Below are 26,890 nucleotides of genomic sequence, written 5' to 3' on the forward strand. Positions count from 1 at the left end.
AGTGTAGATATCCCAACATGAATTCTGTGTTCTTTTTGTATACTTTTTTGAAATGTCATCACTCTCCATTAGATACTTAGATACTTAGAACTTTTTTGAGATGATGCTTTTTTCTAAAGCAAAATAAAAAGGTAATTTAAAAAATCATTAAAATATATATTAATGTTTTTATTTATTTCTTTTAGTTTTGAATCAGTGATTCTGAGAGAAATTTTAAAGTAAAAAACAAGCCAAAGTTTAAAATATTTATCTTCAATACACATTGACTGAAATTTGAATTATAATGAAAATGATACCATTATTACATTACTACTCATGTAAATTAGTTATCCAAAGATATAAGCATGGATTAAAATTGAATAGCAATTAAAGCAACTAAAACTATACTATAATTCCTAAATTACAATTTTCCCCTTGAGGTTAATGAGAAATCACAATTGCTTCTTAGAAAATCTAAAAGGGTGTCAAGTCTTCTACAGATACAGATTTTGAACACCACTGAACTCTTTCCAAAAAAAGACAGTTATTTTAAGTTATCTTTTCCTCCACTGTAGAAAATCTTGAAGGTCTTTTTTTGCCTCCCCTCACCAAAATCTCATTTTCACCTGAAATAATCACATTCAGGTTTCTCAGAAGGTAAAGTATACCTTCTCACAAGGTTTCAAATTTCAGGATTCCAACAGGGCCTTTAGGCTAAGCTCCCCCTTTGTGTGCCTATTATTTTGCAGTTCTGTTATTTGCACCCCATGTGGGTCCTTTGGAGGTTCCCAAGCCCTGACTAGCCATGAATCCCTCAGTCCCTCAAAGTGGATCACTGACCACAAAGATGCCTGAGGATCTCCAAGCCCTATCCTCCGTCCAAAAGGAAAAGATAGGGCTTTGTGAGGCCGAAAGGAAGCGAAGGAAAACCGGACAAATGTAGCTCCTGCTCAAAGTGAAAAGTGCTTGGACAGATTAGTATTTTTTTTTTCTGCCAGGCATCCTGCCAAACTTTTTTTTCTCTTTTTTTTTTTTTTTTAAGAGAGAAGAGTTATTATTATTATTGTTTTGGTCTGATTTTTTTTTCTCAGTTTCTTGGAAAGTGTGGGTATTTACAACCCCGTGGGCCCTGGAATCAGGGCCGGGCCGTTTTGTGTTTTTCCCATTGGTCCACATCCCTGACCGCAGCTGCCTCCACCTCACCCTGTCAAAAGCCCAGCTCCAGGTGGCTCACAAGGACACATCCTACTCTGGCCCTCTTGCCCACTAGCTCAGGATCCCCCACCCCAGCTTCCCTGAGAGCCAGAAATCTTAACTTAACCGCCCCCCACCCCCAAGGACCACTGCCTCCCGGCTCGCCCCCCACTCTGAGCACCGCCAGGCCTCAGCCGCCTCCCCTCCCTCCGGAAGGCTTGAATTTGCACACTTGCTGGGCACCGCGCCGCGAGCCCCCTGGGCCCAGCGCCTGGCGGGGCTCGGGCAGAGTCGGCCTCCCGGGCCCTCGTCCCCCGCCGCCGCTGCCGCCGCAGTGCCCACCCCCTCGCAGCAGCCCAGCGCTGCCACAGTCGGGTTAGCTGCTCCGCGGGGCCGCGGACACGTGCGGAGGTCGCGGTGACACCGCAGCCCCCTCTGGAGGCCCGGCGCGACCCGGACCCTCAGGTGAGGAGCTGCGCGCTTGGGTGGGTGGGATGCCGGGTAGGGGGTCCCGGGGGAGCTCTGAGGGCTCGCCGGGGTCCGAGGCCGGCGCGGAGGTGGGGTGCTGTGTGTCCTCCCTTAGGAACTGAGACGGGGTCGGTCACGGGGGCCAGTTCTGGGGAGGCAGCGGCGCCTTTCCCGGTCTGGCGAGGAGGCGACAGCCGGCCGAGGGGAGACCGCCGCCAACGGGAGGTCGCGTGGCAGCGCCCACGCGTCCGTGCGCGCGGACACCCGTTCCTCCAAACGGAGCTTGACCGCTCCTGGGACATCCGCGGAATCCGCACTTAAAGGGCTTAACGGGCAGCGCCTCAGGGGACTGCATGCTGGAGAAAGTGTTTCCGCCACCGCCCCACCCCCCACCCCCCAAACCAGAGTTGCGGGTCCAGCTCGCGGAGGTGCGGGCGTGGGCTCCAGCGTTGCGCACCGTGAAACACACGTTCACGCAGGCTTCCTGCTGGCAGCCCCGCGTGGACGCCTCGCTTTGCAGGTCTGTCCTCTCGGGAGCGCAGACCTCGGCGTTCGAATGCGTGGCCCCCGCCCGGCAGCCCCGGGCCCCGCGGCGCAGCCGCCCGGATGCAAGTGGCGCCTGTGCGTGGGCGCACACGCGGGAGTGGCGGGACGTCCCCGAGGCTTCCTTCGCGGCCGAGACGGGGCCGGACTCCGGCGGGAGGGGGAGGGGACGTGGGAGGGGCGGGTCAGGCGGCCGCCGGCGGCTCCCCCGCTACCTGTGCGGCCCTCGACATGGCTCAGACCCCGGGGCGGGCTCTAGGGGCGCTTTCCTGGGCTGGCTGGGAGAGTTGTGACAGGAGTGCGTGTGGGAGGCTCCGCTCTCGCTGCGGTCCGCTCCGCCCGCACGCAGGGCCGGGAGGTCGCGCAGCTTCGCCGCTGCCGCTGCCCCTTTGATCCTGGCCGAAGGCGAGCGGGCCCGCGGTTGCGGGGCAGGTAAGGCCCAGGTGTCCCGGGAAGTGCGGACGCGCGGCCGGCGCGGCGAAGGCCCAGCTGAGGCTGCGGCGGCCGCCTGGGAGGCAACCTCCTTTGGCGGGGGAGCGCGGTAGCGAAGACGGGAAAATGAGTGCACCCCTCCGGGGCTTTGTTGTGCGAGGGCTCTGGCTCCGGGCTGCACGCGGGACCCGGGCTCCAGGACGCCCCTCGCCCCCACCCTGGGCATCCTTCGTGGGGCTGCCCCTTCCCCGGCTCACCCACCCCGGAGCAGCCCAATCCGCCCCGACCAGGTGGCTGGTTCTCCAGGTGTTTCCACCAGGGAGGTCCCTCGAAGTCGGAGGCAGGATTGCGTTCCTGGCCCAGACGCCTCCGGCCCCCAGCAAGACTACGTACGTGTGCGCCGCGTCTTTGAAGGTCTCCCCCTTAGAAAAACTGAAAGTAGAGAAAGAAAGGAAGCAATTTCCGAGCAGATGCGTGACCACCCCTTCTCGCACACTGCCCGGCCTCGGGCTCCGGGGTCCCGGGAGCCCCCACCCGCGTCCAGGCCCCCGGGCGGCGCGGCGCGCGAGGTATCAGCTCGGACTAGGACACTGACACGCCCGGCGCCTCCTCTTCCCCGGGTTCCCGGTATTCCGGGCCGCTCGGCACGCCCCCTCCCGTTGCCCTGCGTCCCGCGCGGCGCGCTCACCCCCGAGGGGCCCTGCAGCCTCGCCTTGCGCAGTGGGCTGCAGCCCTGCGGGGAGAGACAGTGACCCTGCTTTGCTCGGGAGGAGCCAGGCAGGCTTGGGCGGCGCGGGAGAGGGCTGGGTGCGCGTGGGGGCGCCGTGGAGGAGGGGAGGCTGCAGGAACCCCCGGGAAGGCCCCCGGGCGGTCTGACTTGTTCTCCTCTCTCCTTGTCCTCCTGTCCCCCGTTGCAGTCGCAAAGACCGCGGACCGAGACGCGCTCGGGTGGAGAATATGTGATCCCCTTGGTGTCTGTGCGGAGGACTTCGCTTCGGGGAGGGAAGAGGAGGGCTCGGCTCGCTCTCTGGAGGCTCGGCATGCGGAGTTTCGCTGAGGCGGCACCAGGGTTGTGCCAGCCCGCGCCAGAGCCAGCGGGGCCGAGGAGAGTGGGACCGAGCTCCAGGGAGCCGTGGCTTGCAGGCGGCGTGGAGAAGGACAGCGTGAGCGCGTCCACCAGCAGTACAAGTGCGTGGCGGAGACCGGGGAGGGCGCCTACTGGAAGGTGTTCAAGGCCCACTACCTCAAGAATGGAGGCCGGTTCGTGGCGCTGAAGCACAGGCAGGTGCTGACTGGCGAAGAAAACATGCCGCTCTCTATCATCCGCGAGGTGGCGGTGCTGAGGCACGTGGAGACCTTGGAGCACCCCAAGGTGGTCAGGTGAGCCTGGGGGTCCGCGCCATCAGGGGCCCGGGGAGGTGCGGGCTTCACCGGTGCCATGCAGCCAGTGCTTTCTCCTCGACCGCCCTGAGAGCCTTTCGGGGGAGGCCTCGGGGGCAGAACCAACCGACCTGAGACCCCCGCGCCAGACCCCACGCGTTTCCCTGCCTTCGGGGGATTCCCGCCCCCCCCCCCCCCAGCTACTGCAAAGGAGAGGGAGCAGGTTGTCCATGTGATAAGCGAGGAGGAGAAAACTGCTAGGGTGGAGCCTTGCACAAATGAGGTCTTTAAAAATGCAGAAACGGATAAGAATATGTTTGCTAATCACACCCAGTTTCTCTGCATTGAAGTTGCACAATGAGCATGGCTTACTGATGATCAGGGGAGTCGCCCAGTTGCAGACAGCATCCTCCCAAAGCTGTCAACCTTCTTGTCCCTGCCACTTCTCTCTGGGCTGGCATAGCCCCTGGACCACCGCTACCAAGGGCTGGGTGTCCAAGGTGGCTTTCGATTCTCAATGCTCTTTGTCCTTGCTTTTCCTGGGTGACAGGCAGGAGTGGGGGACAGCAGTCAGTCCCTGAAGTCTCTGCTGTGCAGTGACCGGTATTAAAGCTATTAAATGAAACTCTGTGTGTGTGTGTGTGTGTGTGTGTGTGTGAGAGAGAGAGAGAGAGAGAGAGAGAGAGAGAGAGAGACTGACTTAGGAGAATGGTGTTTTCTTGGTGATCCTGGAATCGCCCCTTGCGTAGTTGACTGTGTGCATGTTTGTGCCATCCTTTTCAGAGGAGCTGCATGGCTTCAGGTCACAAGGAATGCATGGAGGCAGAGCCGGTTGTGGTTTTTACTCTTCTGGTCTCTTCACATGTTGGGGGAAGGAGGTCTTGGAACCTCCTTCCCTTCTCCTTCCCCGAGGCACTGTGCTCAACGCTTATGTGCCTACTGTGTGCACTGCGGGTGCAGTGATGTAAATAAGCATGGCTAAATATTTTTGTGAAAAGTAAGCGACTCAAGAATGACCTGAAATACCAAACCCTGGACAGGCTCAGGGAGACCGGGTGGCTGCAGTCTTCCTGGGAGGTTCTGACTTGCCTCTTCTTACCCTAGGCTGGGTGATTGGTGTAGTGTTTTGTTCCCAAGACAGTGAAGATTCAGGCTGGAAGGCAGCAGAGAATCATAAATACATCAATAGGGTAGTAAATGGCTGTAAAGATAGGACTCCATTATACCTCTCCATCAGCTTGTCAGGGTGGAGGTCGAAAGATAAAGAAACTGGGAGAACAGGTGTTTTGGGAGATGGGCTTATGTATTAAAGCAACAGGTTACCTTTTCTCTGTGTTTTTGAAAAAAAAAAAATACCCCTGGAGGGTGTGTTTGTTGGTATCAGAGTGGGTATAGAGGGGACAGTTAGCTCCCTCTAACTTAGTACTTTCCCTAGGGTGTCACCTAAGCTCTTCCCACAGGGTGAATTCACCAGGATTTTTGATTTTGTCTTTTGCCTACAGAGTGTGCCATCACAGGCAACTGCCACATCTGTCCTTCCAACATGGGGGTGTTACAGAGGCACACTGGTGGTACTAACACTGTTGTTAACGAGGCAGGACTCGCTCTCCTGACGGAGGAAGCGTGCTTGCGCCCCTGTGCTGGGGCTCCTCTGTCCTACTCACAGGGTTAAACCTGCCAAGGCTGGTGTGTCTTCAGAGATTTCTCACTGAGCCACAACTAAGATTCTGCACTGTGAACATCAGGAGGATTTACTTAATGAATCAGAAGACACATTTTCTAAGACTGTCTTTACCTGTTGAGCGGTGCGGTGCCACCCACCCCTTGGAGTTGGTGAGGGTCAAGTGAGATGGTGTGTGTGAAAACACTTTGTGCATTTAGAAGCACTTCGGGCGTCTGCAGGTTGTTTGTATTCCTGAAGCTTAGTGGGACGCCTTTGCCCAGAACAGGTTCTCAGCAGGTATTAGTGAACCGGACCTTTTTTTTTTTTTTTTTTTTTTTTTTTTGTCCAAGAACGAATCATATTCAGACCCTTACATTACAGGCTTTGGAGCCAAAGAAGCTGCTTGAGTACAGTGAGCCTGTAGTTTGTCCACAAAGGCTGCCAGTCACATGCCATGAAACTCAGTGACACTTGAGGAAATTATTGATGATATCACCCTCGTGAGCTACAGATCGCTGCTCCTGTTTCATTTCCTTCCTGTTTTTTCTTCCACCTCTGCCTTGGGATGACCATTGGCTCCCATGACCACCTGGCCACACTGAGCAGTAATGGGTTTCAGAGGTGGCTACTCTGTTCAGGCAGAGTCAGGAAATAAAGGACAGGTGATGGCAGTTCTTCTTTTCCTAGAGAGAGAGAGAGAGAGAGAGAGAGAGAGAGATGCCAGAGTTTGACCCCAAGCATGTGATTTGTTGCTGCCCCCAGGATCAGCTTTACAGGCTGATGCTTGGTTCTTCAAATGTTTCTTAAAAGGGCAGATGCCTTTATAAGTGCTTCCAAGTCATAAGTAATTGATTGTAATTACAGGCCCTCCCCACAGATAGTTAAGACTCTAAGCTTGAAGGAGCATAATAAACATATTAGTTTTTTTTCCCAAAAGTTTAAGATTTAATTTTGATGGACTTGCCAGGAGCGCTGACTTGTTGCTGCTGGCACCGACACAGCCTGCGTGCATGGAGACAAGGATTGGAAGTTCTTGCTTACCTATTCTTGATGTGCCCCAGGCCCGTGCTTGATTAGCCAGTTAGTGTCCGGGGTGTAAATTTACTTCTATTTAACAGTTGCTAATCCCAAATCCTAGAGCCCTTGGCAGAGTCAGGCTTAAGCATGAAGCTGAGTTGGAGCTCCTGAGCTCCACGGATGGATTGTGTTTTAAGTCCTGCGATGGGGAGAGAGAGAGAGAGAGAGAGAGAGAGAGAGAGAGAGAGAGAGAGAACATGCTTAATCAGCAGTTTGCTTCTTCACCAGATATTTATTTAAACCCTACTGTGTGCCGGGCGCTTTCAGAGGCTGGAGGTGCAGCAATGAAGAAGTCAGCAGAAGTCTCTACACTTGTCAAGGTTATGTTGTAATGTTGTGAGCAGTTCTTTTTTTCTCTCTCTCTAAATATGCACTTGCCTTTGATTGTCTTGTTTTGCTATACTGAATTTGTAAATTCAGTTTGACAGAGCATCTTGATTGAGTAGGCAAGATAACCTGAACACCATCAGAAACAAATGTTTTGAGGGTTAAGGTTCACTTTTTTTTTTTTTTTTTTTTTTGACAGGCCGAGTGGACAGTGAGAGAGAGAGACAGAGAGAAAGGTCTTCCTTTGCCATTGATTCACCCTCCAATGGCCGCCGCGGCCGGGGCACCGCGCTGATCCAATGGCAGGAGCCAGGAGCCAGGTGCTTTTCCTGGTCTCCCATGGGGTGCAGGGCCCAAGCACTTGGGCCATCCTCCACTGCACTCCCTGGCCACAGCAGAGAGCTGGCCTGGAAGAGGGGCAACTGGGACAGAATCCGGTGCCCCAACCGGGACTAGAACCCGGTGTGCCGGTGCCGCTAGGCGGAGGATTAGCCTAGTGAGCCGCGGCACCGGCCAGGGTTAAGGTTCACTTTAGCAGTGTATAAACCAATCTGTTTAAGAAGGCATTGATGGCTGGCGCTGCAGCTCAGTAGGCTAATCCTCTGCCTTGCGGTGCCGGCACACCAGGTTCTAGCCCCGGTCGGGGTGCCGGATTCTGTCCCGGTTGCTCCTCTTCCAGGCCAGCTCTGTGCTGTGGCCAGGGAGTGCAGTGGAGGCTGACCCAAGTGCTTGGGCCCTGCACCCCATGGGAGACCAAGAGAAGCACCTGGCTCCTGCCATGGGATCAGCGCGGTGGGCTGGCGGCAGTGTGCCGGCCGCGACGGCCATTGGAGGGTGAACCATCGGCAAAAGGAAGACCTTTCTCTCTCTCTCTCTCTCTCTCTCTCTCTCTCACTGTCCACTCTGCCTGTCAACAAAAAAAAAAAAAAAAAAAGAAGGCATTGATGTGTGACTGATACATGTGACCACTGAAGCTCCATTGATCCAGCAAGCCTTTCGAGATGCTCTTTAAAAACCGTGGGGCAAGGTGCTGGGAGAGATGCCTGGGTGGATCACATCTGGTGCTGCTCCACTCAGGTACTTGGCCCTCACTGTCCCCAGGTACGTGGTAGTGTCATGTGCCCTGAGAGAGACAGTGAAGATGTATTGGCCTTGGGGATTCAATTTATTGGTGTGACAGTAATAATTCAGATTCAGTTATTGATTCTGGAAATTTGATGATCATTGCATATCCATGGATAGATCTGTGATCTCTAAATATTTAAATATGTTGAATTGATATTAGATATTAGGCTGTTTAATCACTGCTTTAGTGACAACAACAAAAAAACACCCACATAGCTCAGTGATTATTCAGGGAGAGTTTTCTGATTTTCTCTTTTAAACAGCTCAGAAATGTATAGCATAAAAGGAGAGTAAAAATTATGTTTTGCTAGAAAAATTATTCACTAACAAGGTAAAGGAAACATGATGTATTATTCAACTCAGTGTCAAGCCAAGCCTTCAGGTGGTTCTCCTTTGAATAAAAGTGTTTTATGGATGAATAATGTGTTTATTAGGACTTATTTCAATGAAAGCAGGAAAGGCAGAATTCTCTTGTTAATTCAGTATATAGGCTGGCACCACCATAGCTCAATAGGCTAATCCTCCACCTCCACCTGTGGTGCCAGCACACCAGGTTCTAGTCCCAGTTGGGGCACTGGATTCTATCCCGGTTGCTCCTCTTCCAGTACAGCTCTCTGCTGTGGCCCGGGAGTGCAGTGGAGGATGGCCCAAGTGCTTGGGCCCTGTACCCGCATGGGAGACCAGGAGAAGCACCTGGCTCCTGGCTTCGGATCAATGCGGTGCACCGGCTGCAGCGGCCATTGGGGGGTGAACCAACAGAAAAAGGAAGACCTTTCTCTCTGTCTCTCTCTCACTGTCCACTCTGCCTGTAAAAAAAAATTTTTCAGTATATTAAAGGTACATTTGTTCCTTCACCCTCTGTGCATTCCTTGAAAAGTTACCAGCAGATCTGGGTTGCTTAAGTGAAAACAGGTTTTCACAGTGGTGTTCTCCTTATTCCTTGCTCGTGCAGAAGAGCTTGATAATGGTGAATTTTTGACACTTGCAATTGTATCCTTGTACAACTATTAGACACCAGGAATTATTAGAATTTTTCTCTGCAATCAAGGAGAAAATGGTTTTTAAGAGGGAAATTTGTATGACCTTGAATATTTTGGGGAGAACTTTCCTATGGGTAGAGGCTGAAATTGTGCAACGGGTTAGGCCACTGCCTGTGATGCCGGCATCCCATATGGACACCAGTTCAAGTCCCTGCTGCCCCAGCTCTGATCTGGCTCTCTACTAATGTGTCTGGAAAATCAGTGGAAGATGGCCCAAATCCCTGGTACCTTGCCCCCCACATAGGAGAACAGGATGAAGCTCCTGGCTCCTGGCTCAGCCTGGCTTATTACTGGCTGTTGTGACCTTTGGAGAGGGAACCAGCAGGTAAAGATTCTCTCTTTCCCTCTCCTTCTCCTTCTCCTTCTCCTTCTCCTTCTCCTTCTCCTTCTCCTTCTCCCTCTCCCTCTCCCTCTCCCTCTCCCTCTCCCTCTCCCTCTCCCTGTACCCTGCCTCCCCTCCCTCCCTCTCTCCCTCTCCCTCTCTCTTTCTCTCTCTGTCTTCTCTAACTACCTTTCAAATAAATAAATCATTTTAAAAATTCAGAATTGGGTAATAATGTCTAAAACATAGGTGAAATCCTAGCCATCAGTATGTATGTACTGGTCATGTATCTGTATTCCTTGTTAAATGTAATGAAGGCGGTGGCACAGAAAGAACCTCTATATTGAAATGATCCAAAAAATGTTAGGAGGTCTGAAATTTATTTCAGAATGGGGTAACCATGCAACAACTGCTATAATTAACCATTGCTGAAGCTCTGGAAAGTCCTTGTAGTAGTCTCTTCATGAATGTATATATGATGTTTTCTGTAGTAACAAGCTTAAAAAATGTTCCTGCTCTTGAACTAAGAGTCAGAAGACTGCTTCTCTGCTGACTCCTCCACTTATGAGCTGAGTGACCTGGGGTGAGCGTCTCATGTCACTTGGCTGCTGTTTGCCCACAATAAAATAGGAATTATTACTACTCTTGGTACCTTAGAGAGTTACTGTGATCAAATGAAATTATGTGTACAAAGACCAAGTACTTCATAAGTGTAAGGTGCAATTGACAAAACAGCTAATTCCCTAAGTAGTTGATAATTTCCTGGGGGAAACAGGCTTGAGCACTGGGGTTAGTGTAACCTGGAGATCAATAGTGTGTGTGCCTTCACCTTCCTTGCATGTGAAGGTAGGAATGGAGCTAGGTCTGTCTGAAAAGCTGTGTGTTGGATTTACAGCAATTCTACAAAATGTCATCTTTCATTTGGGTTTTGGACATTGGTGTCTGGTTTACCCAGTGCTGCACCTTATTTGTTGGTAGATTAATTGGGTTAAGGTCTATGGACCAAATGTCCCTGAGAACACAATGTCAAAACTAATGATTTTATTATTTCTTTTGTATTTCACTGTTCAGGTTAACTCAAAGAGGAGTTTGAGTCTTTGCTTGGTCTTTCTTTCTCTCTCTCTCTCTCTTTTTTCTTTGACAGGTAGAGTTATAGACAATGAGGGAAAGACAGAGAGAAAGGTCTTCCTTCTCACTATGGCTGGCACTGCACCGATCTGAAGCCAGGAGTCAGGTGCTTCCTCCTGGTCTCCCATGCAGGTGCAGGGACCCAAGTACTTGGCCATCCTCTACTGCCCTCCCGGGACACAGCAGAGAGCTGGACTGGAAGAGGAGCCACTGGGACTAGTACCTGGCATCCCCACCGGGACTAGAACCCGGGGTGCTGGCACCACAAGCAGAGGATGAGCCTAGTGAGCTGCAGCACCAGCCATCTTTTTAAATTTTTTTTTTAATTTTCAACACTTAAGAATAACTGTGTATTAATTACAGAATTAAACCAGTCATATTAAGTAGAACAGACAAAAAAACTACTAAGAGGGATAATGTATTAAGTTGTTCATTAACAGTCAGGGCTATGCTGATCCAATCACCATTTCCCATAGTGTCCATTTCACTTCAGGAGGTTTCCTTTTTGGTGTTCAGTCAGTTGTCACCGATCAGGGAGAACATATGGTATTTGTCCCTTTGGGATTGGCTTATTTCACTCAGCATGATGTGTTCCAGATTCCTCCATTTTGTTGCAAATGACTGGATTTCGTTGTTTCTTACTGCAGTATAGTATTCTAAAGAGTACATATCCCATAATTTCTTTATCCAGTCTACTGTTGATGGGCATTTGGGTTGGTTCCAGGTCTTAGCTATTGTGAATTGAGCTGCAATAAACATTAGGCTGCAGACCGCTTTTTTGTTTGCCAATTTAATTTCCTTTGGGTAAATTCCAAGGAGTGGGATGGCTGGGTCGAATGGTAGGGCTATCTTCAGGTTTCTGAGGAATCTCCAGACTGACTTCCATAGTGGCTTAACCAATTTGCATTCCCACCAACAGTGGGTTAGTGTCCCTTTTTCCCCACATCCTCGCCAGCATCTGTTGTTGGTAGATTTCTGAATGTGAGCCATTCTAACCGGGGTGAGGTGAAACCTCATTGTGGTTTTGATTTGCATTTCCCTGATTGCTAATGACCTTGAACATTTTTTCATGTGCCTGTTGGCCATTTGGATTTCCTCTTTTGAAAAACGTCTATTGAGGTCCTTGGCCCATCTCTTAATTGGGTTGTTGGTTTTGTTTTTGTGGGGTTTCTTGATCTCTTTGTAGATTCTGGTTATTAACCCTTTATCAGTTGCATAGTTTGCAAATATTTTTTCCCATTCTGTCGGTTGTCTCTTCACTTTCCTGACTGTTTCTTTTTCAGTACAGAAACTTCTCAATTTGATGCAATCCCAATAGTTGATTTTGGCTTTGACTGCCTGTGCCTCCCGGGTCTTTTCCAGAAACTCTTTGCCTGTGCCAATATCTTGAAGAGTTTCTCCAATGTTCTCTAGTAACTTGATGGTGTCAGGTCGTAGATTTAGGTCTTTAATCCACGTTGAGTGGATTTTTGTGTAAGGTGTAAGGTAGGGGTCTTGCTTCATGATACTGCATGTGGAAATCTAATTTTCCCAGCACCATTTATTGAATAGACTGTCCTTGCTCCAGGGATTGGTTTTAGATCCTTGATCAAATATAAGTTGGCTGTAGATGTTTGGGTTGATTTCTGGTGTTTCAATTATGTTCCATTGGTCTATCCATCTGTTTCAGTACCAGTACCATGCTGTTTTGATTACAACTGCCCTGTAGTATGTCCTGAAATCTGGTATTGTGATGCCTCCGGCTTTGTTTTTGTTGTACAAGATTGCTTTAGCTATTCGAGGTCTCCTGTGTCTCCATATAAATTTCAGCACCAATTTTTCCAGATCTGAGAAGAAGGTCTTTGGTATCTTGATTGGTATTGCATTGAATTTATAAATTGCTTTTGGGAGAATGAACATTTTGATGATATTGATTCTTCCAATCCATGAGCATGGAAGATTCTTCCATTTCTTGGTATCCTCTTCTATTTATTTCTTTAAGGTTTTGTAATTTTCATCGTAGAGATCTTGAACGTCCCTGGTTAAGTTTATTCCAAGGTATTTGATTGTTTTTGTAGCTATTGTGAATGGGATTGATCTTAGAAGTTCTTCCTCAGCCATGGCATTGTCTGTGTATACAAAGGCTGTTGATTTTAGTGCATTGATTTTATAGCCTGCTACTTTGTCAAACTCTTCTATGAGTTCCAATAGTCTCTTAGTAGAGTTCTTTGGGTCCCCTAAATAAAGAATCATATCATCTGCAAAGAGGGATAGTTTGAGTTCTTCCTTCCCAATTTGTATCCCTTTAATTTCTTTTTCTTGCCTAATAGCTCTGGCTAGAACCTCCAGAACTATATTGAATAGCAGTGGTGAGAGTGGACATCCCTGTCTGGTACCAGATCTCAGTGGAAATGCTTCCAACTTTTCCCCATTCAATAGGATGTTGGCTGTGTGTTTTTCATAGATTGCTTTGATTGTATTGAGGAATGTTCCTTCCAAACCCAGTTTGCTTAGAGTTTTCATCATGAAAGGGTGTTGTATTTTATCAAATGCTTTCTCGGCATCTATTGAGATAATCATAGGGTTTTTCTTCTGCAGTCTGTTAATGTGGTGTATCACATTGATTGTTTTGCGAATGTTGAACCATCCCTGCATACCAGGGATAAATCCCACTTGGTCTGGGTGGATGATCTTTCTGATGTGTTGTTGCATTCTATTGGCGAGAATTTTATTGAGGATTTTTGCATCTATGTTCATCAGGGATATTGGTCTGTAATTCTCTTTCAGTGCTGCATCTTTTTCCGGCTTAGGAATTAAGGTGATGCTGGCTTCATAGAAAGAATTTGGGAGGATTCCCTCTTCTTCGATTGTTCTGAATAGTTTGAGAAGAATTGGAGTTAGTTCTTCTTTAAATGTCTGGTAGAATTCAGCAGTGAATCCATCTGGTCCTGGGCTTTTCTTTGTTGGGAGGGCCTTTATTACTGTGTCAATTTCTGTCTCAGTTATGGGTCTGTTTAGGTTTTCGATGTCTTCCTGGTTCAATTTAGGTAGGTGGCATGTGTCCAGGAATCTATCCATTTCTGATAGGTTTCCCTGTTTGCTGGCATACAAGTCCTTGTAGTAATTTCTGATGATTCTTTTTATTTCTGTGGTGTCTGTTGTTACGTTTCCTTTTTCATCTCTGATTTTATTGATTTGGGTCTTTTCTTTTTTTAGTTAGTTGGGCCAGTGGGGTGTCAATTTTGTTTATTTTTTCAAAAAACCAGCTCCTCGTTTGGCTGATTTTTTGTAATATTTTTCTTGATTCAATCCTGTTAATTTCTTCTCTGATTTTAATTATTTCTCTTCTCCTACTAGATTTGGGTCTGGTTTGCTGTAGGTTTTCTAGATCCTTGAGGTGAATTGAAAGCTCATCTATTTGGTGCCTTTCCAATTTCTTGATGTAGGCACCTATTGATATAAACTTTCCTCTTAACACTGCTTTTGCTGCGTCCCATAAGTTTTGGTATGTTGTGCTGTTATCCTCATTTACTTCCAGAAAGTTTTTGATTTCTCTTTTGATTTCTTCTATGACCCATTGTTCATTCAGGAGCATGTTGTTCAATCTCCATGTGTTTGCATATGCTCTAGGGATTCCTGAGTTGCTACTTTCCAACTTCATTCCTTTATGGTCTTAGAAGCTGCGTGGTATGATTCTAATTCTTTTGAATTTGCTGAGACTTGCTTTATGGCCTAGTATGTGGTCAATCCTAGAGAAGGTTCCATGTACTGCTGAGAAGAATATAAAATCTTTAGCTGTAGGATTGAAAGTTCTGTATATATCTGTTAGATCCATTTGGGCTATAGTGTCGTTTAAATCTACTGTATCCTTGTTGATCTTCTGTCCTATTGATCTGTCTATTTCTGAGAGTGGAGTATTGAAGTCCCCCAGTACTATTGTATTGGGGTCTAAGTCTCCCTTTAAGTCCCTTAACAAATCTTTTAAATAAACTGGTGCCCTGTAGTTAGGTGCATATACATTGATAATTGTTATATCTTCCTGTTGAATTGATCCCTTAATCATTATGTAGTGTCCCTCTTTGTCTCTCTTAATGGTTTTTGTGGTAAAATTTATGGTGTCTGATATTGAGATGGCTACGCCTGCTCTTTTTTCATTTCTGTTGGCATGGTATATCTTTTTCCAGCCTTTCACTTTCAGTCTATATGGATCTTTGTTGGAAAGATGTGTTTCTTGTAAGCAGCAAATAGATGGGTTTTGTTCCTTAACCCAATCAGCCAATCGGTGTCTTTTAACTGGACAGTTCAGGCCATTCATGTTCAATGTGACTAATGATAAGTGGTAACTTTTCCCTGCCATTTGCCAAAGATAAGTTCTAATATATGCTTTGAATTCCCTGTGATCTTTTGCTGTGAGGTTCCCTTCCTTGGTTTCCTTCCTTTACCTTCTTTCATATTGATGACCGTGTTTCTTTGTTTCTGTGTGTAACACGTCTTTAAGCATCTTTTGCAGGGCTGGACGAGTGGCAACAAATTCTTTCAATTTCTGTTTGCTATGAAAAGTCTTTATTTCACCTTCATTCACAAATGATAGCTTTGCAGGATATAATATTCTGGGCTGGCAGTTGTTCTCTCTTAGTACCTGGGCTATATCTCGCCATTCTCTCCTAGCTTGTAGAGTTTCTGATGAGAAGTCAGCTGTGAGTCTGATTGGAGATCCTCTGAGAGTAATCTGACGTTTCTCTCTTGCACATTTTAGGATCTTTTCTTTATGTTTCACTGTGGAGAGTTTAATTACAACGTGTCGTGGTGAGGATCTCTTTTGGTCATGTTTATTAGGGGTCCTGTGAACTTCATGTACTAGGATTTCTCTGTCCTTCTCCAAACCTGGGAAATTTTCTGCTAATATCTCACTAAAAAGGCCTTCTAATCCTTTCTCCCTCTCCATGCCTTCAGGAACTCCTAGAACCTGAATGTTGGGTTTTTTAATAGTATCCTGAAGATTCCTGACAATATGTTTTAGATTTCTAATTTCCTCTTCTTTTCTTTGGTCTGACTGTATCCTTTCCTGTTCTCTGTCTTCTAAGTCCGATATTCTCTCTTCTGCTTCACCCATTCTGTTTGTAAGGCTCTCTGTTGTGTTTTTCATTTGATCTATTGAATTCTTCACTTCAGTCACTATCACAGTTTCCTGTTGTACTAGTTGTTTCGTTTCATTTTGATTCCTCCTTAATATTTCATTTTCACGAGAGAGATTTTCTATCTTGTCCATTAAGGATTTCTGTAGTTCAAGAATTTGTTTTTGAGAACTTCTTAATGTTCTTATCCATTTTTTGAGATCTGCTTCTTGCATTTCTTCTGTGTCATCATCTTCATAATCTTGAATTGGGGTGTCTTTTTCATTTGAGGGCATCATGGTGACTTCCTTGTTCTTATTACCTCGGCTTTTGCGTTTGTTATTTGGCATATTGGCGATATTTGGTTTCTTCACTGTGGTGCTTTTTCTTGTTATACTATGACTCTAGATTAAGTGGACTATCTTTTTTTGATGGAGCCTTAGGGCTTGAGATGGGTGTGGCCTGAGAGCTCTGTTTGGTGTGCCAAAGGTGACATTCCCAGGTTAGGCGTGGTAAACCTCTCTCTCTCTCTCTCTCTCTTTCTTTTTTTTGATTCAAAAGGGACGTTATTCTGCACAGCTGAATGAAGTTGGAGGTAGTTAGCAGGCAAATGATATACCCACAGGAGCCAGAGATCAGAAGCTCTTTCCCAAGGACCACACAGGGAATCTGTTCTGCCCTCAGAGTGGGCTCAAATTCTCCTTCAGTCTCCCACTGGGTTGCCAAAGCTACGGAATTGTAGCGTCTCTGGAGAGTGCTCACGTGAATTTCGTGAGTTCTCTCCCCCACCATCTCGGTTTTCACAGTCTCAGTTCAGTAGCACCACAAATTTACTAAGTTCTAATCTCCTGTTAATTCGCCCCACCCAGAGTCAGGTTTTTCTGCTAGGCTCAGGGCCGGTGCAGACCTGAGGTTGCTCTGCTTATGACGTATGTCCAAGATGGCGCCTGCTCTTTGTCTTGCTCGCCCTCGCGTTCCAGCGCTGGTGTGTTGAGTCTGCCGCTGATGTCCCGAACTGTGGGCTCCCACGCTCTCCATGCAGGTCCGCTCCCCTTCCAGTGCCGATGTGTGGACTCGGAGCCCTGGACCTCCCAAGTCTCCCCGCTGTTGTCTGTGTGGCACGCACTCCCCTTCAAGCACTGGCATGCCGACCCCACGGCTTCCACGGCTCGGTCCCGCAGCTCGGCTTCCGCGGCTCGGTCCCGCGGCTCGGCTTCCGCACGGTGGGCGACCTTGTTCACCCAGTAGGTCCTCCGATTCATGGCCACTCGTTCCAGAAGAGTTTCCTCTGCAATATTTTCCTGGTTCTTTTTTCTGAGGCTACCGTAACTCCCCTTTTATTAAACTAAATTTTCCCAGACTATCAGTGCGCGCCCTCACTATTCCGCCATCTTGGCTCCGCCCATCTTTTTAAAATTTTTGAAATCTCAACAGAATTATTCACTTTTATGTCACACATTGGAAATTCCCCTTGTTTATTTTCAGAGGCTGTTCTGTGGCATGACTGCCCTCTTACATTTAAAATTTTGTCCCATGTGCTCTGTTTAACTCATTAAGAAGTTCTGTCTACAGCAAGGAAATAGTTCTCATTAAGGAGCCCTAACCTCTGCTGGATTCTCTTTTCTTTGCTTCCTTTTATTGCTAAGTGATCTCATAATTTCAGTGTTAGGCATTCCTAATGATTAGTATAAAATTTACTTTTCCTAAAGTACTTTTATTTTTAGAAGGTATAAAGGACAAAGTTGGAAACAGTAACACACTTAGCAACAGAACAAGAAAAACAAAAGACTGCATTTCAAGGACCGACTTAAACTTTAGCGTACTGGCTTATTGAAGAACTTTTTAGTGGAAACCAAGAGACTATCTGGGTAGTTTCATATTGAGAGTTTTAAATGATGCAGTATACATTCCAACCATGTAGAACCACTTAAAGAGGGTATTAAATAGCCTTGGGTAAAAATGGGATGTTTTCTTATTGAGCCATGAGAAACCAAGAGACATATTTAAAGACTGGGTTTAGGAGAGACTCCTGGAGCTAATCTGAGAGTGAAGTGCATGTATTTGTGTAAGTAAGTCCCTTAAAGATTAGAGAGCATATTTCTTGGTAATAAAACTTTCTTCCTTTACACAATAACACACTAAACATTTGTGACTTCCTGCTAGGAATTACAAATTGTTTTAAGCCCATAGGACTTAATCAGTGGTTACTTAGTTAACTAGTAGCTCATTGGACTGGAACCAGTGCCAGTGTGTTTTCCACTAAGCCAGTCAGTTTTGAAGGGACACTGTTTTAGAAGCATCACTCTAGTCCTCAAATGTAGGCTGACTCAGGATCTCAAGTGCTGCATGAGCTCAGTTGACTCAGTGATACCAATTCCAGCCCTAGAAATTGGGGCTTTTGAGACAGGTCAAGAGAAGCATCTCTGTCTTTGAAAGATGGAATAGGCTTTTATTTTTCATGTCAGTTGATATAAAATTAAAAGGTGGTGTTATCACTAGGTAAATAGAGAATGGTATAGAGATGTGTCCATGTCTCTGAAAGGACGGTTTGCTTATTAAAAAAGGAAGAAAGTGGAGGGAGATGAACTAAGTTGAGGTAAAGATGAGAGAACCTGGGGTAGCAATTAAGTTTCTTGGCAACATCAGAATCTAAAATCTGTTGAAGTAAAAGTAGGTGAAAAATGTGGCATGTCTAGAAAGCACTCCACCCACTGCTTGCTGAATGAATAAACCTAGAATGATGTTTAACTTGCTAATTTCTGCACACCTGAGAACTTGTGAGCTTTGAGGAAAAGCTAAATAAGTTAATATTTGGCATCAGTCAGTCTCTCAGCTTCTGGAAAGATCTTGGAAACTAAGAATCATCTCCCACAATTCTCCCAGTATCTATGTCTGATGCAGAGTTGTACTACAGGCTGGGGAAGGAGGGGAGGCAAGAGCAGAGGCAGGTGATTTCTAGAATGTCCTCTGGGCTCCTTGTGCTCCATGGCCTTCCCTCTCCTGGCTACCTCTCTGTAGCATCCTCTTGTCCCCCTCTGCTGGGGCTCCCTCTCACCTCCTCCTGATGTTTTCTTTCCTTTCTGTGACACTCAGCATCTCAGTGCTCTTCTGCTCTGACTGAGAGTCCAAAGTCTAAGCAGGAGACAGAAACCACACCTGTGATTTTAACAGAGAACTTAATGAAAGAATTGCTGGAGTAGAGCTTTGGTGCAGCAGTTTAAGCCATTGCTCAAGACACCTGCATTTTACTCCAGAGTGCCTGAGTTCCAGTCCCAGCACCACTTCTGATTCTAGCTCCCTGCTAACTGCACTCCAGAAGGCAGCAGGTGATGACTCAAGTACCTGGGTTCCTGATTCCCACTCTGGAGACCTGGATTGAGTTCTGGCTCCTGGCTTTGACCTGGCTCATCATTTGGGGAGGGACAAGTGGATTGGGCAATCAGTCTGTCTCTATCTTGCCTTCAAATATTAATTCACTGATTAAAAAATGTAAGCCTTTCGAACAAGAGCAAAGTTATTAGCTAGTAAGCAGGAGTGGCATAGCATACAGGAAGATGTCCCAGAGTAGGGGCCAGCACTGTGATATAGCTGGTAAAGCTGTTGTCTGCAGTGTGGGCATGCTGTATGGGCTCCAGATTGAGTCCTGGATGCTCTACATCTGGTACAGCTCTACGTTATGACCAAGGAAAACAGTGGCAGATGGCCCAAGTCCTTGGAATCAAGCACTCATCTTGGAGACCTGGAAGAAGTGCCAGGCTCTTGGTTTCAAATCAGCTCAGGTCTGGCCATTGTAGCCATTTGAGGAGTGAACCAATGGATGGAAGACTCTCTCTGTCTCTTCCTCTGCCTCTCTGTAAATATGCCTTTCAAATACATGAATAAATCCTTTTTTCAAAAAAGAAATTACCCCAGAGTAGCCAATGCAGGGAACAGCCTTGCTGGAAAGCAAACTAGAAGGAACCAGTGCCTTCTTCCTCTTCCAGCCCTGCGGTTTCCCCACCTCCACCCCTTCTGTGTGGAGCCTCACACTGAGCAAATGGCCAAGGAGCTGGTGATGCTTGCAAGGGTGGCCCCAGCTTTACAGAGCAGAGTACAGAAGGCATGGAGCAATGAGGTGGCAGCTGGGTAACTGGGCCCCTCTCACCACCAGCAGGTGCTCCTGTGACCAGGGTCATGCGACCAGCCAGCAGCTATGATGCTAAATCTCAGCCCCACAAAATTCCTTGTGCCATCCCCAGAGAGAAAGAAGCTTTCACAATCTGAGTTGCGATTGAAAATACAAAGTCTCTTCTGTCCTGCCCACCATTCTGCCATGACTACCAGATCTGGCTTCCCTCAACATGGCTTTCTCCTCCTAGTGTTAGAATACCTAAGTCTGTGTCCTAGAGATGATTTCCCCAAACCTTTCTGCTCTGCCCCCACCTCCATAACAGACTTCCTGATGGAAGGGCCTTCTACCCTCTACCTGTTGCTCCTTCCTCCCCACCAGCCTTGCATCTTGTCTTTGTATTTTGTAATTCACGTGTGCTTGGGTCAAGGGCGTGTTTCAAATTGGATCAACAATAGGAGTCTTCACCTCAGAAAAGCACACACAGATGCTGCTTTGGTACACAGTCCCTGTGATTTCTTGACACCCTCCACATCCTGGCTGTGGACCCTCCAGGGGCCAGCTATCTGGAGGGCATGGTCACTCTTGATCCAGACATCAAGATCCAAAAGTTCCCTGTCTTAATACAGCTGGCCCTGGATCACCAGCTACTGTGGAGGTTGGCTCATTCTTTGACAATGCTTTGTGTTCCTTAGATTGTTTCTTTATTATGCCAGACATTGGTGGCTTTTGTTTTTTCACTTCTAAATTTAAAAATTGTTTCTTTGAGAGGCACAGAGAGGAAACACACACACACAGATAGATTTGAGAGATCTCCCTTGCACTGCTTACTCCAAATGCCCACAATTGCTGGGGCTGGGCAGGGGCCAGAGCCAGAATCTGGCAATGCAATCTAGGTCGGTCATGTGGCTGACATGCACCGGACCACTTGACTGACTACCAGGGTACACATTAGCAAGGAGCTAGGATAGGTGGCAGAGTCAGGACTTGAACCCAGGCCAACTGACAGTGGGGGTAGTCATTTTAACCTGTTAGGAAGAACACCCAGCCTTGGTGGCTTTCACTGACCTATACGTTAATGCATTGATGTCCCAGTTTTTCAACTCTCATAAACACTGTGTGGAGGAATTATGTCTCTCCCTCCTTTCCTTTCTGTGCATCACACAGTATTTGCACTTAAAACTTTTATTTGTCTATCTTTCTATTTATTTATTTATTTGAAAGCAGAGTTACAGAGCGTGTGAGAAAGAGAGGGGGATTTAGAAAGAGAGGGAGAGAGAGAGAGAGGGAGAGATCTTTCATCTGCTGGTTCACTCCTTGAATGGCCTCAATGGCCCAAGCTGGGCCAGTCTGAAGCCAGGAGTCAGAAGCTTCTTCCTGGTCTTTCACATGGATGCAGGGGCCCAAGGACTTGGGCCATCTGCTGCTGGTTTCCCAGGTGCATTAGCAGGGAGCTGGATCAGAAGTGATGCAGCTGGAACTCCAACTGGCACCCACGTGGGATCCTGGCACTGCAGGCAGTGGTTTTACCTGCTAAGCCACAGTGTCCACTCCCTAGTATTTGCCTTCCTAATAAGAAGCAACAAATAAAACCTATTCATGAATAAGCATCCACTGAAGAATATTCCTGACCATTTATCCACATGACATGAATTTTCACACATCTTCTGTCAAGTAATCAATCTTTCTTCTTTGGAAACTATTGCACAATGCCTACTTGTGACCTTGTGACTGATCAGACCAGTGCTCATCCTAATCAGTGGTGAGTTGGTCAGTTCCATGGCATTTCAGGAAACACAAGTTGGTGCCAATCAGCATCGTGTGCAAAGTCTTTTCTCAGGCCCCAGTGGCTGAGCCAGGTGTTCATTGTCAAACCCGGGAGGCTGCACCTTGCAGGGATGACGCATCCTGGCTGGGCTTGGTGTGGCTCCTGCTGTCTGTCCCACACCTTTTCCCATCAGGACACTGGTGGTCCACAGTCTTTCCCCACCTCTCCCTGCCTGCCTTGCCTCATTCTGCATCTGAAGCTGAAGTGAAATTCAGTATCTTATCAGCGAAATGAGGACCTAATAAAGGCAAGACTCAGTTATCATTTCTTGTTAACAAGCATTAAAGTAAAATGGTACTTACTGACATATGAAGTTAAAATGAGAAAATAGGGGGAATTTTGAACACTGATATTGTCCTCTGATTACTTAACTGTGTGAGTTGGGCCTGTTTACCTCAGATTTGAGCTTCCACTTGATTCTTGTGTAGACTTAAGGAAATCATCAAAGAGTATTGTGAAGACATGTGAGACAACTTGGTTACTTGGCAGAGCAATGTGGCATGAAGGAGGGAGAAGGATGGGAACACCAGGCAGGGTCAGCCTTGGTAAATCTCTGAGTACTCTCACATGAAGGCAAAGCAGAGGACTGGGATTGAGAGGGCAGTAGGATCCAGTCTGTAGTTCATTGTAATTTTATTTTAAAAAAGCCTCTCAAACTCTTCAAATAAATAGAAAATACATTAATTCATCTAGTTCCCCTTTAACAAATGTAGTTTTAAATCTTCATCCAATGTGAGAAAGCCAATAATTCTGAATTTTGCTGTTTATATCTTCCCTAAAAAGAATTGCTCTGGATTTAAGAAATGAACTCAGACTTAATATGCCTTACTTGATTTAGGTAATTTTTTTTAAAAAAAATCTATATCATTTAGGTATTCATATTTACTGCTAGCAGTGTGTGTGTGTGTAGACAGAATAGCTCTGTCTAAAAGAATTAACACAATACCATGCTATCCATTGAACTGCCTGTTTTCAAACTGCTTTTGACTGGTATCAGGGACTCTATATTGTTCTCCACTCCCTAACTTGTTAGGGCGGTGGTTATAGCTAACCTGCTTGTGCAGAGAGTGGAGCTCTTATTTGTGAGACTGAAATCTATGTGTGTTCTGATAGTTTGTCTATGTAACCAATCCTCATTTGAAAATTTTTAAAAATGGAGACTCTAAATAAGCAACATTCTTGGGGGCTGGTACTGTGGCACAGCAGGTTAAAGCCTGGCCTGAAGTGCTGGCATTCCATATGGGTGCTGGTTCTAGTCCAGGCTCCTCCTCTTCTGATCCAGCTCTCTGCTATGACCTGGGAAAGCAGTAGAAGATAGCCCAAGTTCTTGGGCCCCTGCATCTGTGTGGGAAGACCTGGAAGAAGATCCTGGCTCCTGACTTCAGATCAGCACAGCTCCGGCCATCGCAGCCATCTTGGGAGTGAACCAGCAGCTGAAAGACGTCTCTCTCTCTCTCTCTCTCTCTCTCTCTCTCTCTCTGTCTCTACCTCTGTCTGTAAATCTTTCAAATCAAATAAATAAAATAAATCTTTAAAAAAAATAAACAACATTCTTTACAGATAAGTTCTCCCATATGTTGTCAAATTCAATTCTAACAGAATTTGATGTATTCCGTTTATTTCACTGGATGAGGACTCTGACAATGGTACTGTAGTTTTCCATACTTCACTTATCATTTACCACTATATTAACTTTCTTTTGTGAACTCACTCTGTAAGTAATTAACAATCATGAAATTAACTTTCTGTTGTGTCCTGTGAGTCCTTCCAACAAATTGATAAATCTGGCATTGTTCCCAAGGACCTTGGACACCAGTGATCAATGTGGTTTCCTATGTGAAGATTCCGAGCTGTCTAGTTCTTTCTATTAATTAGGGAAGATCCAGGAGAAGGGAAATGGACACATTTTCACAAAATGTAAAATTATTCCAAGACATGAAAAAAATTGCTTCTTATAAAGGTCACTTATCTGCCCACACTACTTCCAATCACATGGGTCTCCAAATACTGATGGCTTCTTCTCCAGATCTCTAAGAGTAAGGCTATGGAGGCCACTAAGATAGCTGTTGATGCTGGAGGCCACCACATTGATTCTGCTCATTTGTACAAAAATGAAGAGGAAGTAGGTCTGGCCATCTGAAGCAAGATTGCAGATGATTCTGTGAAGAGAGAAGACATTATACACTTCAGAAGTATAATGTATGTACAGGGCAGGTGTGATGATTAATGAAACACAATATGTGGGAATGATAATCATATAATTTGTTCAGTAGTTATTGAGGAATTGTTCTGACTGGTGTGATTTTAATCATACATTTTGGGGGCCGGCACCGTGGCTCACTTGGTTAATCCTCTGCCTGCGGCACCGGCATCCCATATGAGCGCCGGGTTCTAGTCCCGGTTGCTCCTCTTCAAGTCCAGTTCCCTGCTGTGGCCTGGGAAAGCAGTGGAGGATGGCCCAGGTGCTTGGGCCCCTGCACCCACCTGGGAGACTGGGAGGAAATTCCTGGCTCCTGGCTTCGGATCAGCATCGTTCCAGCTGTAGTGGCCATTTGTGGAGTGAACCAATGGAAGGAAAACCTTTCTCTCTGTCTCTCTCTCTCTCTCTCACTGTCTAAATCTATCTGTCAAAAAAAAAGTTGAGATTTGGAATATCTTTTTAAAAAATCATACATTTTAACATACAACATCCAGTATCATGAACAGAAAGTGAATATGGATTTCTAATGATTGCTGTCTTCAAATTTTTATCTTTTAAGTAAAGTCCCTTTACCTTTCTATTTCTCAACCCAAGCAATACAGATTATGGAACCAGATAGAACTGTAATCAAAGTATTGTGTTGCTCACTTTCTGGGTTACTTCAGTAATTTTATTTTTTTCTCACTATGAATTGCAGCTTTTATCATGAGAGAGAGTAACATAAGAGAGCTCTTCCCATGCTGAACATGACATAGACGTTGGTCTTAAATTGTGTGCACAAATATTAAAGTATTCAAAGTATTTTCCACTCAATTATAAAAACATAAGTTATGCTAATTCTCATCAAGTTTAATAGTTAACAGGTGTGGAGTTTTGAATGATGAGCCAAGACATGGCATCTTCATCTGAAGAGAGCCACTAGATGGCTCCAGCCAGCACTTTTTATTATTTAGTCTAGGGTTCAACTAGTAACATAACAAGCAGGAGTGTACAGCTGGGCTAATCATTGTAAAACAATAACAAGCAGGCACAAGCAAGTGAGGTAAACACTATATGACATATTTATGATGGGAAGCAAAAGTTCAAGTTGCTCCTGGTGGTCATGTTGTTCCTAGCTCATCTTCTATGCCCTTTGGAGTACAATAAGGAGTTTCTTTAAAGCAATATCTAGTAATAATCCAAACTGTGTGCTTTTACTGCAGCTGCATTCCATTTGGGAAGATAGGCCTTTACAAGGCTTACTTAGGCAGAAGCAGGACCACAGCCATGTCCAATGTTTAGGAAGCTATGGCTTCATGGTGAACATTTAGGCAGTAGCCACTACAAACAGGATCAGATTAGTAAATTGCTTTGAAAATCTATCGAACATAATTCAAACAATGATCATTGTCATTACTTGATAAAATTCCTCTATCCAGGAATAAGTATATTTATGAGCAATATCCAAGCAAATGCTAGAGGTCATGTAGATAGACAGGATGCAGGAAACCTGAAAAAAAGAGAATATTTTCAATCATTCCATCACTTTCTAATCAGCAGAAAAATTTGTTAGTACTACATGAGTAAACCAAGAAATTTTACTATTGTATTCATTCAACACACTTTCTATCATTTACACACTGCAGCTTTGGTCCACTTTTCATAGACCAGAAATCATCTGACCAAGTTTAGAAGATTCATTGAGAAAACTTCAACTGGACTATGTTGATTTCTGTATTATTCATTTCCTAACAGCTCTGAAAGTAGGCAGTTAACATAATGAAATTTATTTCTCTTTAGCTGCCAGCATGGCCATCATTTTCATGGGTGATTAAAGAATACTGATATAAATTTTTAGAAACTTAGTCTATACGATCTAAGATTTACTCAGACTAGTTTAAATAATGTAGTTTATTGGATCACATAAATGCAGATCCCAAGTCATGAGTACATGGACAGTTCTGAAGCAACCTTAGGAAATACATCTGTTTATAACAATCACTTTGCCACTACATTTCTCTAATTTTTTTTCTGAGCCTTTTCATTAGTGGCATAGATGGCCATGGAGCAATTACATTCTAATGGTCTTTAACATTTGATAGCTTCTCTAAATCTTTTAATGTTAGAATTATTATTAAATAGAGCCTTAATCAACCCTCTATGATTCAAGTGCTGGCCCTTTGATCAACAGGTTTTCAGGAGATGAGGAACAGCCTGCATCAAGATTACCTTATTGGTGGAGTTCAGGGTCATGTAGCTATATTGACCTTCACAGTGAGTGAAAGACATCTCTCCAGAAAAAAGCATAGAGGAACCCAAAGTTACATACATCAATAGGACACAATAGGATCTGGAAAATAATAGTTATAAGTATCTATAATAGACATAAAAGAAGAGAAAAAGTCTATACTCTAATGCCATTCTTTATTAATTCATATGCAATGCAATTTGTAATTATGTGGGATTTTGCTCTACTTCTTTCATGAAAGTTTGTTGTTCCAGTCATAAATACACCTTGGTGTCTGCCATGAGTGAGTAATTGAATTTGGTGACACCATAAAAAACAATGCCTGCTGCTATTCCAGCCTGGGGAAGGAATTATTCCAGCAGATGTACATGAAAAGGTCCTATTTGACAGTGGATATCTGTGCCACCTGGGAGGTAAGTACTTAGATGAGAGTGTGTTGAAGAAACCAGAGGAACGTCAGTTTATGTTTAAATTTGGGGTAATAGGATATGTGTTCTTGGATCTAGAAATCCATGTTATTGACAAGTGCTAATGTTCTGGAGTGGAGGGGGTAGGAAGGCAATGCTGGGATGAAACAAAAAGGAACAGAGGGAAGAATTAGTAGCGACAGGCATATTGTCTCCTCCACCTATGATAATTCCTCTAGTTTCCTAACAAGGACATAGGAATCCTTTTTGTTGCTTCCATTGTCTTCTCTTACTCTCTTTACTAGTTTTTCTCTTTATGCCAGTCAGTGTCCATTAGCTACATTAAAAT

The 26,890-nt window shown here is 45.7% G+C and overlaps 1 protein-coding gene across 1 annotated transcript in view; it reads left to right on the forward strand.

Moving 5' to 3' along the window:
* Positions 1 to 1,994: 1,994 nt before the first annotated feature.
* Positions 1,995 to 26,890, forward strand: part of LOC138844888 (uncharacterized) — a 34,951-nt gene continuing 10,055 nt past the window's right edge. Inside the window, exons 1-4 of the mRNA XM_089311273.1 lie at positions 1,995 to 2,432; positions 2,534 to 2,616; positions 2,735 to 3,005; positions 3,534 to 3,996. Of these exons, the coding sequence (XP_089167399.1) occupies positions 1,995 to 2,432; positions 2,534 to 2,616; positions 2,735 to 3,005; positions 3,534 to 3,890 (1,149 nt within the window). The 3' untranslated portion in view covers positions 3,891 to 3,996. The remainder of the gene's footprint in view (positions 2,433 to 2,533; positions 2,617 to 2,734; positions 3,006 to 3,533; positions 3,997 to 26,890) is intronic.

Source organism: Oryctolagus cuniculus, chromosome 13, assembly GCF_051225735.1.
Source record: "Oryctolagus cuniculus isolate XC-2025 breed Fujian yellow rabbit chromosome 13, ASM5122573v1, whole genome shotgun sequence".
In the NCBI taxonomy this organism is placed as follows: Eukaryota; Metazoa; Chordata; class Mammalia; order Lagomorpha; family Leporidae; genus Oryctolagus; species Oryctolagus cuniculus.